We start from the raw sequence: 14,380 nt of genomic DNA, 5'->3' as shown, positions 1-14,380 counted from the left end.
CTCAGTCTTCAGGAGGAGGTAATTTGACACTTCTCAGGGAACATCATGCTTGAGTTTGAAAATCCTGTCATATATTAGAGTTAACATGGGTCTTATAACCACAATAAACCAGTAAAGCCAAGAGCTCAGATTTTAGCCACAGAAAGCTAATGTTCTTAGCTTTCTGGGCTCCATCTTTTCTCAGCTAACCTACCTGCCTACCTTCCTCCTTCTTTTCCTCCGTCCCATCCTTTCCTCAAATCCCCAAGAGGACTTCTGTCCGTCTTACCCTTTGGTTCTCTCTTCCTACAGCACTCAGAGTCTTTACAAATACCATTCTTCTGTTCTTCTAAGTCTCTCCACAGCCTTTTTTTAAATTTTTTTTTCATTTATTTATTCACTTCACATCCCAGTATCAGCCTGCCCCTCATCCCAGTCCTCCCCCTCACAGCTTCTCCCCTCATCTTCTCCTCTGTGAAGGGGGAGCCCCTCCTCCTGGTATCACCCCCCCACACACACACACACATACAGATTAGTCACTGCAGGACTAGGCATATGCTCTCTCACTGAGGCCAGACAAGGCAGACCAGTCAGGGGAAAGGGATCCACAGGGGTGCAGCAAATTCAGGGACATCCCTCTCTCCCGTTGTTAGGGGATCCATGTGAAGACCAAGCTGCACAGTTTGCCACATATGGGGGGTGGGCTAGGTCCAGCGCATGCTTGCTCTTTGGTTGGTGGTTCAGTCTCTGGGAGCCCTCAATGGTCCAGGTTAGTTGACTCTGTTGGTCTTGCTGTGGAGTCCCTATCCTCTTTAGGATACTCAAATCCTCCCCCTGCCTCTTCCACAAGACTCCCGGAGCTCCATCTAATGTTTGGCAGTGGGTCTCTGTATCTGTGTTGGTCAGTGTTGGGCAGAGCCTCTCAGAGGACAGTTATGCTAGGCTCCTGTCTGCAAGCATAACAAAGTATCATTAATAGTGTCAGAGATTGGTTCTTGTCCATGAGATGGGTCTCAGTTTGGGCCAGGCATTTGTTGGCCATTCCCTCTGCTCTGTGGACTACTATAGCTGAGAGTTGTAGCAGTGGGGACAGGGGTGGGGTGGGGGGAGCGCGATACGGATCTGGAAGTAGCCACTTTCTGTTGCCAGTCAGGACTCCCAGTGGGAGATAAGGACAGCCACCCACTCGCAAAACCTTCAGCCTAATTCTGTTGCCAACGAGATGTGCAGGCACAGCCCTTTCTTAATCCTGTCTGCATTGAGCTTCCTGACCACCCCATCAAACTCTGCTACAGAAAGAGGGGTGCTGCCAAAGAAGCTAAGAATGGAGCTACACACACACACACACACACACACACACACACACACACACACCCACCACACACACCACGCATGCGCGCCAAGCCCCACCAAAACCCTCACCCTCTTTCTTCTCTGGAGACAAGGAAAAAGGGCCTCTGCACTTTGTGGTGCAGCAGCAAAGCGACTAAACTGGAGAAGGGAGGCAAAAACATGGGCAGGTCTAAGGACAGTTATAGAAACGTCTAGAAAGTCTTTTTGCCGAGTTGTGGCTGTCGTTCCAGTTTCGACCAGGTTGGCAGAAGCGACCGGAAGATCCTCTGGAGCCGCAGACCTAGCGGGATTCAGGTGCGCTGACCCGTGGTGGCAGGAGCCGGCCTCCAAGCCACTGGCCTTACTTATCTTGGCCCGTTGCAACTTTCAGCTAGGAAAGCTCCTGGCTGCCCCGGCCTACAAGCCCCGCCCTCTGGCCACGCCCCCGAGGGCGGATCTCCTGCTGGCCCCGCCCCGGCGGCGACGGCGCCCCGTGATAAGGCGCAGTGGCGCGGGTGCGGAGCGCTGCCAGGTCGGCGTTCCCGGGCCTTGCCGGAGCGCCGCCGCAGAGGATTCCTGGCCGTCCCGGAAATGCTTTCGGCCAGCACCAACATGGCTGCGGCCCTGCGGGCTGCGGGCACTCTGCTCCGCGAGCCGCGTAAGTTGGGTTGCGTCTGCGTTCACGAACGTGAGGAGCGTCCGGGAGGCCGCGGGTTCAAGTCGCCAAGGGCCAGCTGGGGGGCTCGAGCAGTAGCTGGAAGGTCTCTGAAGGACCTAACACCTGAACCGTAATGTAGGCGTCCTTGTCACTATCACTGTTGGCATCTCCCTTGCAGTCTCTGCTGATGCGCTCTCTTGCTGATGGCGATCACGGTGCCTACTGCTGCTTTGCCAAAGCCAATGCCCAAGCCAATGCCACGACTTCTGGGTAGCGGGACACACCGTGGGGAGGCCTAGAGTTGTTTTTGTTTGGTTGGTTGTTTGGTTTGGTTTGGTTTTGGTTTTTGTGGGCTATCTGGAGAACAAATGAGACCTCAAGTGTTGCAGGTACAGTTTGTGAATGTAGGGTGTGCCCACTAGAGGAGCTGGGACCCTGGGTGGAGTATACTTAGTTGGAACAGAACTGAGCAAGGACACTTTGAGCCAGGGTCCCAACTTACTTGCTATGAAACTTGGGATGCAAGTGAAGTACTGAGCATAGAGCCCCTCGGATACTGATGTAAAAGACTGCCCCAGTTAATGAATTTGAATGGTGAGTAGACCTGACCTATTTCAAAAGAGTTTCCTAATGTGTCCATTTGACACCTCCTTTGACTTGAGAAAATCTACTCTGAACATCCACGCGTTATTGCCGGTGTCTTTGTTGCAAGACTAAATACAGTACAGTGAAGATCAACTCCCTAAGGACACTGGGAAACAAAGGATATTATCTTTCAGATAGGGACAGTGCCAGCCAAGGAAGTCCCGAATTAATCTTTTCTTTCACCATCCTTTCCAGTGGCAAATAAAGTCCAACAGACCTGAGATTGGAGGTCATGAAACAATATGAGAAGTGAAATTATTTTCTGTGTAAGTCAGAAGTAACTAAGTGAAAGGATTTAAAAAAAACAAAAACAAAACAAAATCCCAGAATATCTCAATTCCAACTGCATTACAGGCCCCGGTGCTTTTAAAAAATATTTTTTCATATATGCATACAATGTATTTTGGTCATATTCACCTCCAGTTCTTTCTCCTACCTTCAAGATTCATGCCCACTCCCCACCCCTCCCACTACTCAGCTTCCCCCCCCCCCTTTTTTAAACTGGTAAATCTAGTTTATGTTATCCATACACTCATGGTCTGGAGCCTCCCTCTAGAGCGTAGTCAACTTATGGGGGGCACACCTTTAAAAAGAGCCTGAATCCCTCTTCTCCAGAGGCCATCAGTTGACAATAGCTCCTTAGGCAGGGTCGGGGTGCTCAGGAGCCCCTTGCCGCATCACGATGGAATGTTAACTGGCTTGATCTTGTGCAGATCTTGTGAGCAGCCACAGTTGCAGCGAGATCATGGTGCACTGGTCATGTCCAGTGGATGGTATTTTGCCCTGGCCCTCCACCATCTTTTTTTTTTTTTTTTTTTTTTTTGGCTTTTCGAGACAGGGTTTCTCTATGTAGCCCTGGCTGTCCTGGAACTCACTCTGTAGAACCAGGCTGGCCTTGAACTCAGAAATCCGCCTGCCTCCGCCTCCCAAGTGCTGGCATTACAGGCGCGTGCCATCACGCCCGGCCCTCCACCATCTTTTTAACCCCTCTCCTGCCATGTTCCCAGAGCTTTTTGTGGGCCATGGGTTCGATGTGGCCATTGGCAGTGGAACACTACGTTCTTTGTGCTTTAACTAGTTGTGGATTTCTGTGTTAACAGCTCACACTCCAATTTTTAAGGCTACCATCTTAAAAAGTTACCACCTTATTGTACTTTTATCATTTTGGTTGACAGGAAAAGATTAATATTAGTTAAGAGGAAAATTGAGTATATTCTGCAGCTGAATTCTGGAAGCAAACCTGGAAAAAAAACAGTTTTACCTTCTATATTTTTAATCATTAATAAGATGCTTCTTCCAGTGGTTATATTATATAACACACAGAGAGTTCTGTATTTTCTTCGTCAAGAACTCTGTAGATCTATGCACATTTTTAAAACTATCTTTCTCGTGATCACTTTTTTATTTTACTTTGTGTATTTTGAAATATACAAAATTGTAGTTTATTATGTATTCGATGGTTTTATTATGCTCAGTTCCACCTACTTAAAATTTATTTTTATTTTTAACTATGTGTCTGTGTGTAAGTATGTGCCTAGGCCTACAGAGTCCTATAGAGGCCAGAGGGGTCAAAGTCCCCTGGAGCTGAAGTACAGGTCTCTGTGGGCTGTTCAGTGTGAGTGCTAGGAGCCAAAGCTGGGTGCTATGCAAGAGCATCAAGGGTGTCATCCACTGAGCCAACTCTCCATCTTGTTTTTTTTTTTTTTATGCTTAAGCTACATATACACATCCATAATGTCTTCTGCTTCATTTATGTAACATACATAAAAGCAGACTGTCATCAATATGATACATGGAGATTTTTTTTTCATGATATGCTCAAAGTAAAATTTCTATCCTTTTTGAAGATTTGTTTTAAAGTGTGTATGTGTGTGTGTGTGCGTGTGTGTGAGTGACACTATGTATGTGTGGGGATTTGTGCATGTGAGCACAGATACCACAGGCATGCGATCTGGAACTGGGGTACAGGTGTTTGTAAGCTGCCAGATGTGGGTGCTGGGAACTGAACTCAGGCCCTTTGCAAGAGTAGCAGGTACTCTGAGCCCCTGAGCTCTCCAATCCTGGTATATTTTAAATTTTATTTATTTATTTTTTTAAACATTTTGTTTGTTTGTTTGTTCGTTAACTTTATGTATGTGAGTACTCTGTTGCTCTCTTCAAACACACCAGAAGAGGGCATTGGATTCCATTAGAGATGGTTGTGAGTCACCATGTGGTTGCTGGGAATTGAACTCAGGACCTCTGGAAGAGCAGTCAGTGCTCTTAACCACTGAGCCATCTCTCTAGCCCATATTTTAATTTTTTTAAAAAAAGATTTATTTATTTTATGTATATGAGTACACTATAGCTGTCTTCAAACACACCAGAAGAGGGCATCAGATCCTATTACAGATGGTTGTGACCCACCACGTGGTTGCTGGGAATTGAACTCAGGACCTCTGGAAGAACAGTCGGTGCTCTTAACCACTGAGCCCTCTCTCTAGCCCCCTGCATATTTTAATTTTTAAACGGTCCAGAAATCACATTGGTTTTGAAAGTTCTCCTAACAGATTCACAGTACAGTGGTGGGTGAGGGGCAGTGACAATCCTTTTCCTGTCCGTTGTTGCAATCCTTTGGAACAACAAGATCAGAATAACTGGCCAGACCTGGGGAGCAAGCCCCCTTACCTGTGCTTCTGAGATAGTGTAGGATCTTATTTCATCTTACTGAGTATATGTACTCTGTACAGTTTGTATGGGCTTTTCTGTGACATTTTTATACAAGCATATGACACTTTGAGCCTACTCACCTCTTCTGTTATCATCTCTGACCACCTGCTGCTTGTGCCATATCTGTAATAGCCCAGTAGTTGCAGAGGGATGTTTTAGAGATGTGTTTAGAGGGGTATGTTAATCGTAAGTCTCAGGAGGAAGGAGCCCTTATCAGTACCCAAATTTGGTCAGCCACAGACAAGTTTGTAAGCAAGGACATGGTAATAGTTAGGAAGCTCAGAAATTGTACTAGGAAACCCTGATATCCTAGCTGGGGAATAATCTGGTCCTTCCCCCTCTCCCCACAGTGCTGCTCCTTTTGTTAGGTTCACAGAAAGAAATTCATTCATGACCATCGGTCAGAATTCTGTTGTCATGGCCCAAAGACTCTGGTAGAATGTCATTCGTATAGGGACTTGGAGACATTGTGCATGATTGGATACCTGGTTAGATCGCACCATGTAGTTCATATTTAAATGTCTTAAAACAAGGGGATGTGTGTTGTTTGAGACTTCATTTGAGTGGAACAGAACTTACATCTGTCTTCCCACTCTGCCTTGATTTAGTAAGGCTTCCCCGGCATAAACTCATAGAGTGGGCTCTGTTGGGAGTGTGCATGAGGTAGTTTTTTTATTTATTGGTTTTGAGGCAGAGTCTGTCTCAAATTAAAGATCCCTCCTGCCTCAGCTTGCTGATGCTGTGGTCACAGGTATGTACCACCACGTAAACCCATATGTCATAAGCATGTACCCTCATGCGAACATGTCCATCCCAGGCATGTCCTACCATGTGAACATATGCAATCTGGATATAAAGACATCTAGGTGAGCTGGAGATAACAGTTTCCCCTGTTTTGTTCCATTTGGGTGATTTAAAGCAGTTGGAACAGGGTGTGGTTGCTCTTCTCTAGATGCTCCTAAATGAAACTATTATATTATACTAGCCCCTGTCATGTGTCAGATGTGACAGGACACTCCTCTTGGTTTTGGTTTTGTTTTTGGTTTTGTTTTTGGTTTTTTTGTTTTTTTCTTCAATCTTCAGTGTTTCCTCCAGCAAGGACTCATCTTGTTATGGAGTGGGTATTAAGGCTCTGTGAGATTGTAGTCTGACCCAGGCCACACTGCTATGAAGTGGAGATCTGAACTTAGTCAAACCTATATGATCCAGCTAGAGCTTTACCCTCATTGGGGCTCCTAGAGGGGAGTAAAGGCAGAAGATGACTGATCCCAGACGAATTTTTAACCTGGTGTTATGAGAGCGGAAAAGGAGGTCACGTGCAGTAGCTACCACCGTCCCCTATTATCTTCCTCAGCACTAATTTGTGGTTTTAGTTTAACTTTATAGTCTGTTTAAGGACTGATACTCGGTGTTACAACTCAGCATGGCGCACGTACTCCTTGGTTCATTTTTCTGGGCCCACCCCGTAATCTTGTGGAGTCCAGGTTAGGAATATAGAAAGGGGCAAGCGTGTCTCACAAAGAATAGCAAGACCTGTCCCTCAGCCTTAACCAATAGACCTTTATAACTGCCGGGAAGCAGTCTTGAACTCTCCTAACTAAAACCCTGTGAAGAAGAGGCCCTTCGAGCTTTCTTGCCTCTCTTCCTATTACCAACTCTTTCCTACTACCCCCTTAGCGACCCTGAATGGCACGAACTGCTTATAGGGATGGTAACATCTGCCCTCCAAGGGTAGATGTGGGAAGAGGCCTGCAGAGACTCTGGAATTGGGGGAGGAGCTTAGGGGAGAGGGAATTCTTGAGCTCTGTGTCTGGGGAGCCTGGTTTGTCATGTATAGTATGGGGCTCTAGGGACTCTGGGGACTCTACACCTCATGGTGCATTCATTGAGACAAGAGTGTCCCCCCTTCTCATTGTCAGAGCACCTGGCAGTCCTGAGGTTCATGGATGCTTTAGACAGAAGTGGGATCCACACCTAGTTGGGAACTGGCCCAGTTTATACTCAAAACCTTCCACACAGTGCTCCTTCCCTCTCCTCAGAAGTTCTAGGGATAAGATCTGAGCAAAATTTGCAGCCAGGACATGGTGAGAAGGTGTGACTAGCTCTAAGAAGATCAAGCATCCCTGGAAAAAGGAACTTGTATCCCAGCCCACAGGAGAAAGAGGCCTTCAGTGCGTTTCCCTACCTGCAGAGATGCTGGGAAAAATCACCTCTGCAGTAGCACCATTTTAAAATTTAAAGCCAGGAATTATGCCCTGAGGGCCTCTTGAAAAGAAATTACTTTCCAACTAGGTTTCATGCTAGCACTTTAATTTTGTCACAGTGGTGCACGGTAGCTCGAGGGCCTGCCAGCCATGGAGGTGCCAGTCGGGTGCTGCAGTAACAGCCACCATGGAGAAGGTACATCATGCCAAGACCTCGAAACCCCAAGCTCAACCAGAAAGGAGGTAACTTCTGTCTCGAATAAAGTTCTCCTTGATCTTCTTCTCTCCTGTGACAAACATGAGTGGGTTTGAGCAACCTATGGGGAGAGGTACTTAGAAAAATCTAATGTATTTATTAGCAATGGTATGGTATTTTCTTGGTTTCCTTTTAACATCTGTTAAATAATAGGTTTTAAGGACGAGCAAAGGACATATAGTTAAATATAGTCTTCAGTCATATAAGAATCTGGCCTTGGTATATGTCAATATATCAAATCAATTATGCGTATACCAGGACTTTCTGTATGAGCTGAACATATTTATGCCTGTAAAACAAATGCTTTGTATAGGATAAGGAGTAGTTTACCTACCAAGAACTTCTCTAGGAGATTCTACCATCACTACTTCTAGCTTTTCACATAACGAACATAATTGCCAATAACATGCTATGGCTTATAGTTTATTAAGGAAATAGAGTGTGCTTCAGTCATTCTTGGTGTTTGGGGGTGGAGGCAGTAACCACGGTGTGTGTTTTCCTCAGCAACAGAAGCCACAGATGCCCACAGGACCCCTCCTCTATGATAGAGAAGAACAAGTTTTATACAGGGGGAATTGCTCAGATCTAAGAAGGAATTTGCTGAGTCATAGTGACATCGTTATCTTCCTGTCACTCTAGAGCGGGACAGAGGATGGGTTACTTTCCTATTGCTGTAATAAACCACAACTTATAGAAGAATGTATTTGGGCTTCTAGTTCCGAGGGTGTCAAAGGCAGGGCAGCTAGAGCAGCATCACAGAGCTCCCCTCTTGAGGTACAGCAGGAAGTAGGGAGAGCAAACCTGGAATGGTGTGAGTCATGAAACCTGGGAATCCAACCTCAGTGACATACTTCCTCCAGCAAGACCAGACCTCCTAAACCCATCCACACAGTCCCACCAGTAAGGGACCAGGTTTTCGGATGCCCTGAATTGTGGAGGGCATTCTCGTTCCGACTACCATGACCATGTAAATGAAATGGTTTTACTTTGTGATGGTTATTTTTCATTGTGTTGTGAGCTCATTGATTGATGGCTACAAAACTGAGGTTGATTTAGGATATGGAATTAGGGATAGGTCCCAAATCCCTTCCCCTCAACTCTGTCTTCCTGGAATATGGAGTTAGGGGGTAAGATAGGAAACATAAGCGTGCGTAGCAGGACGCTGGCCCCCTATTCCTGTGGTCCCTTAAGACTTGAGAAAAGTATTAGTGTGAGCTGAAGAACTGGTTTGATGAGGAGCCTGAAATTATTTCATTGCTGTATTTTGTAGTGACAAAAGTCAATAATAAAACTGGCCTTATATTTAATTGATAAAATTAGGTTCTACTAAGTGACTTTAATTTTATAAAAAAATAGAAAACTTGGGTGGAAAGAAAGGATTTAAAAGTCATAGTAATCTTACCATCTAGTGTTTTTTTAAATATTTATTTTTTTAAGTATATGAATACATTGTAGCTGTCTTCAGACACACCAGAAGAGGGTATCTGATCACTTTACAGGATGGTTGTGAGCCACCATGTGGTTGCTGGGAATTAAACTCGGGACCTCTGGAAGACCAGTCAGTGTTCCTAACCACTGAGCCATCTCTCCAGTCCATCTAGTGTTTTATTATGCACTTATATATCCTTACTGACACACAAATAATACTGTATGTATTATTTTACAGTCTTTTATCTACTGTCACCAAGGATCTACACATACGTTCTATGTGGTTTTTTATCTTGTTGCTGTGACAAAGTACCTTACAAGGTCAACATAAAGAAGGGCTTTATCCTCACTCACAGTTTATGGGCACAGTCCATCCCAGCGGCAGCAGGGTGTGAGGTGGCTGGTCACATTTTAAATGTGCACACAGGAAACCTAGAGAGAGGAATGAATGCTGGTACTCGGCTCACTTTATCCTGTTCGTTCATTCCCGGATGCACGGACTGGCGCTGCCCGTGGTTAAGATAGACAGTCTCACCACACTTAACTCAGTCTAAATGTCCCCTTACAGGCACACTAAAGGCTCGTCTCCTAGGAGGTTTTATGCTCGAGATAGTCTTAGCTATCTCGGGTAGTTTAGGAGTATGTTCAGTAAGTCACAGTTTAGTTATGTGAGCCCACATTCCGTGCGTTGGTCACATCTAGTTTGGAATATGTGACATGCTAAAGTACTGAGTATGCTTGGTGATCGCTCTGGTCCAAAGGGTATGGAAGACCCTGTGCTGTTCTGTGCTTGGCTTGAGCTAAACTGCAATGCTGACCAGCTGCTGTACTAGATTGGGAATCCACAGGCTTTTAGGAGGAAAATGGCTGCTTATTTATTTATTTATTTATTTATTTATTAGAATTTTACAGGCCACACCATCTCCTTTGTTGCTCTTTACCTTTGCCAGGACAATGTCAAGGCAGCCATAGGTAAAACAAATGCAAGGGTGGGGCTTTGTTCTCACTCAGTGCACTCGCTCTCTGTCTGTGTGTATGAGGCTGTGCACGAGTATAGATTTGGCATGGGTTCGGCTGTTACCTATTGTTTTTGTTCTAGAAATAGCAGAGATCCTTGGGTCACTGATGTAAGTTCAGAACTGAGACTTTATTGTTCTTCATCAGTGCTATCTTGATGCCATAGAATAAAATGACCGTGTGCTAACTGATGAGCTCCTATTATGCACATTTCATGGTTCAAAGAGAAAAGCTTTGGGCTTTCAAAGTCCCAGAATATAACAAGTGCAATGCATTTAAACTTCTTGGAGTAAGTTTTAAAACCTGTGTCTTCACTGTGCATACAATTATGTCCAGACAAAGAGAGCTGTGGCCAGGCAGACCTTGGTCTCAGGTGTGGTCTGTCTGGAGGGGAAAAAGCGACAGAGACCCTTGATTAAAGCCTTGCACTTCATACTACAAAACGGAGTGGAGTCAGGCTAATGCACCACTCACCATGCACAACACAGTTTTGAATTAAGTGTTCCGTGTGTTGGGGGGGTGTCTTCAAATCATATGATACTCTTTCATGTTTAAAATCAACATGGGTTTGCAAAAACGTGAGCAGGGCAGAATAACATGCGCTTTAAAGCCACTCTTGTTCTGAGCTCAGGTGTCACGGGTGGGAAGCACAGTTCTAAATCCCGTTTGCACTTTGATACCCTCTGTGGCTTAGGTAAGTCTTTTAGCCCGGGCTTTCTTAACCAGTAATCTGTTAACTGGCAGCAATCCATAGGAAAAGGCACTTAATTTATTAGGAGTCACAGATTTCGAGGGTGAAAAAACAAGAACTCAGGGGAAAGATGGGTGGTCTCAGTGGGAAGATTAGGGGAGACTGTAGTCTCACCAGGTGATGGTGCATCTGGCATGTTCAGGAGCAAGAAAACTCAACAGCCCCGTCTAGTTGTAGCATTTTTGTATGAAATGAGTTTTGTATGAAAAAAGTTTTATAGGGGCTAGGGAGATGGTTCTGGGTTAATGTCTGCTTTCAGTATGGGTTGAAGTTCCTACACCCACATAAAATCTGGGCACCTCTTTGCGTGGTGTCATAATCCCAAGTATGGGGAGTTGGGCAGGAGCAGGAAGCGCCTAGGGGTTCACTATTCAGCCAGTGGAGCTGAATTGCTAAGCTCCAGGTCAGTGAAAGACCTTGCCTTGAAAAATAAAGTAGAAAATAAAGGAAGACAGCAGACATTAAGCCTCTGGCGTCTGCGTGTACACCGATGGATATGTATGTCATTCCATACATGTGCACATACACAGGTGCCACATATGCACACACAGAGTTTTGTGATATCTTAAGTATAATTGCTTGGTATAATCCTCTTAGTGAAAAGAGGATTAGACCTTCTTTCTCTAAGGCCTGGAGACATTTTTGCTTGTCACAGCTGAGGTAAGGAAGTACCCTGGTTTGGTTTCTATTGCTATAACAAAATATCAGCCAAAACCAACTCGGGGAGGAAAGGGTTTATTTGGTTTGCAGGCTACAGACTGGTGTTGAGGGGAGCCAGGGCAGGAGCTGAAGCAGAGAGCACAGAGGAATGATGCTTACTGGCTTCCTCCCTGTGGCCTGCTCACTTTGCTTATATAACCTGGAACCACCTACCCAGTGATCACACTACTGTCGGGCACCTCACACTCCATCCCGCAGAGGTGGGGAAAAGACGACACGGATGCCAAGGCAGGGTTTGAGTGGCTTCCTTTATTCTCTCTACAGCTCTCTGCCTCAGCTCTATTCTGTTTATTATGGGGATCGCCCAATTTATCCCCCTCCACCCTCTGCACTCATCTCTCATCACTCTTCATCATCCAATCAGCATTCAGCATGCTCTGTACATGAGCCATGCACACAGACAGGGTGCGCGTTGATAGGCCAGTGACTCAATATCATGCTGTATGATGCTATGTGTCAGGTGGGCAGCACGTGATCATTCAGGTGTGCATAATCAGGTTTTTGGTAAACAAGCAGGGAATCATGGGGCTTGGCAGTGAGCCATGCCATGGTCACACCCACTTCCCACAACTACTGCATACCAATTCAAGAAAATGTCTGACTGACATGCCCACAGACCATTGTGAGGGAGGCATTTTTCCTCTTGGTGTTTCCTCTGGTATGTTTTCAAGTTGTCAAAAATTAACCAAAATAGGTTAGCACATAAGTGTACTCTTACATGGTATGTAATATTGCCAGCCAGAATGTGAGGCTAGGGATATTACTAGACACCCACAGGAGAGTCCTCTAAGGTGAAGAGAAGGCAAACAGAGCCTATTTAGCTTGGGAATAATTCCCTATATGACCAGAGAGGTGGGAACAGATGAAAGAGCAAGCGAGAGACTCACCGAGGTGTTCAGATAAAAGGCGAACACTTCTCCGTGTAACAGAGCTCACTCTGTGGTAGATTGTGCTGAGTATGTGCTTCATACAACGAGTTTGCTAAATAATGTCGAAGGTAAGATGTTGGGCTTTAAGTTTAGCATACAGAGCAACCTTAATGTCTGGAAAGCCAGACCTGTGTACTTACGAAGCACTAGCACTTACAGGTCTTTTGGCCTTTGAACAGTTTTTGATTTCTAAAACTTTCTGTCTCTAAAGAATTGGATCTTTGTTCAAGACTGACAGGAAAATAGAGAAATTGAGTTCAGTTGATGCCAACAGGGCTGGCCCAGAGACAAGAGTCCGAGTTTGAAGTGGGTCAGTGAAAAAGTGGAGCCTTCTGTGTCTGAGGAGACAGCCCTGTGATGGCAGCATCAGGCCTGTGGGTTCTTATCGGCTTGAAGTAATTTCTGCCCCGGAGCAAATGAAAGTGTGGCAATGAACTGTTTTATCTTGTGTAGGAAGCCAAAAACAGGCATATTAATGTTAAACATGGGAGGCCCCGAAACCCTTGGAGAAGTTCAAGACTTCCTTCAGAGGCTCTTCCTGGACCGAGACCTCATGACACTTCCCATTCAAAAGTAAGTTATGCTGTGTGGAATGCCATGTGTGGGGTGCATCTGTCACTGTGCAGCTCTGGCTGTGGTCACGGCAGCAACACCTCTGTTTTCTGTGTGGAAGCAGAGCCCTGCAGCAGGAGAGTCAGTTAGTAAGCACGCTCCTTGGTCCCTCTTCTCCCAGACCCTGGGAGTTTCAACTGTCTAAGCATGGCTAAAGTACCTTTAAAGTGTTACAGATGTGTAAAGATGTATTTGTGCTTGGCCCTTGACCGATGACTGACATTGAAGAAGCAATGGTTATCATTTCCTGTACTTGAGGGCGGGTTATGCCTCCTCTCTCCTCCCTTCTATTCCTTTTCTGTCATTTCCTTTCAAAAGAAGTTTTGCAATAAAGAAATTAATTTGTGTATATTCCTATGACTATGCAAATGATACATTTAGACTAAAAAGCAAATGTCCCTTTCACTTCACTGTTAACCAAATGTTATTCCTGTTCTCTTTGAAATAATGTATGCATACCTGAGCCTGTATATACCTGCCAGTGTTCTTCCCACTTCACTATACAAACGGGAATACTTACCTACCTTATTTGTCACTTTTGTGGTTTTTTTTTTTTTTGTTCATAACAGTGTTTTGTTTCATAACAGATTATATAGATCTGTCAAATTTCCTCAAGACTGTTTTGATTATATCTTTACTTGGCTTGCACCTCATTGGCAGACAGCTGTTTACAGTGTGGCCGTAGACCCTGTATTGTGTACCTCATTACCCACATACGCAGCCGTACAGGATTAACATTCATTTTGTTAAATTAATAGCAGTGTGGACTATGGAGGGGGCTCAGAGTTTAGTTCTTAGAATCCACATCCTTGTTTGTTTGGTGTTTGTGGTGATAACCTCAGCACTGCGGAGGAAGGGCCATAGGGCAAGCTGACCCTGACCCTCCAGCCTAGCTCGCTTAGTAAGGTCCAGGCCAGGGAGAAACCCTTTCTGTTTTTTTTTTTTTTAAGGTGGTTGTGCAGAGAAAAATGCTCAAGGTCTTTTTTCTGGTCTCTCTATACACGCAAGTAAGCACACACACCTCTGTGCCCGAATATATACGTGCCTCCCTACACACGCACACACACGTGCCTCCCTACACACACACACACGTGCCTCCCTACACACACACACACACGTGCCTCCCTACACACACACACA

At 45.2% G+C, this 14,380-nt stretch overlaps 1 protein-coding gene across 2 annotated transcripts in view; it reads left to right on the top strand.

The window, feature by feature from the left end:
- The first annotated feature begins 1,782 nt into the window (after positions 1-1,782).
- Positions 1,783-14,380, top strand: part of Fech (ferrochelatase) — a 33,781-nt gene continuing 21,183 nt past the window's right edge. The window contains exons 1-3 of one of the 2 annotated variants that reach the window (XM_021214503.1): positions 1,783-1,969; positions 7,647-7,770; positions 13,082-13,201. In XM_021214503.1, coding sequence (XP_021070162.1) covers positions 1,903-1,969; positions 7,647-7,770; positions 13,082-13,201 — 311 coding nt within the window. In that variant the 5' untranslated portion in view covers positions 1,783-1,902. The other variant, XM_029547065.1, reaches the window with a different exon arrangement.

Source organism: Mus pahari, chromosome 15 (assembly GCF_900095145.1).
Source record: "Mus pahari chromosome 15, PAHARI_EIJ_v1.1, whole genome shotgun sequence".
Lineage (NCBI taxonomy): Eukaryota > Metazoa > Chordata > Mammalia > Rodentia > Muridae > Mus > Mus pahari.
The sequence above is the reverse complement of the archived record's forward strand: the minus strand, read 5'-3'. Positions and strand labels throughout refer to the sequence as shown.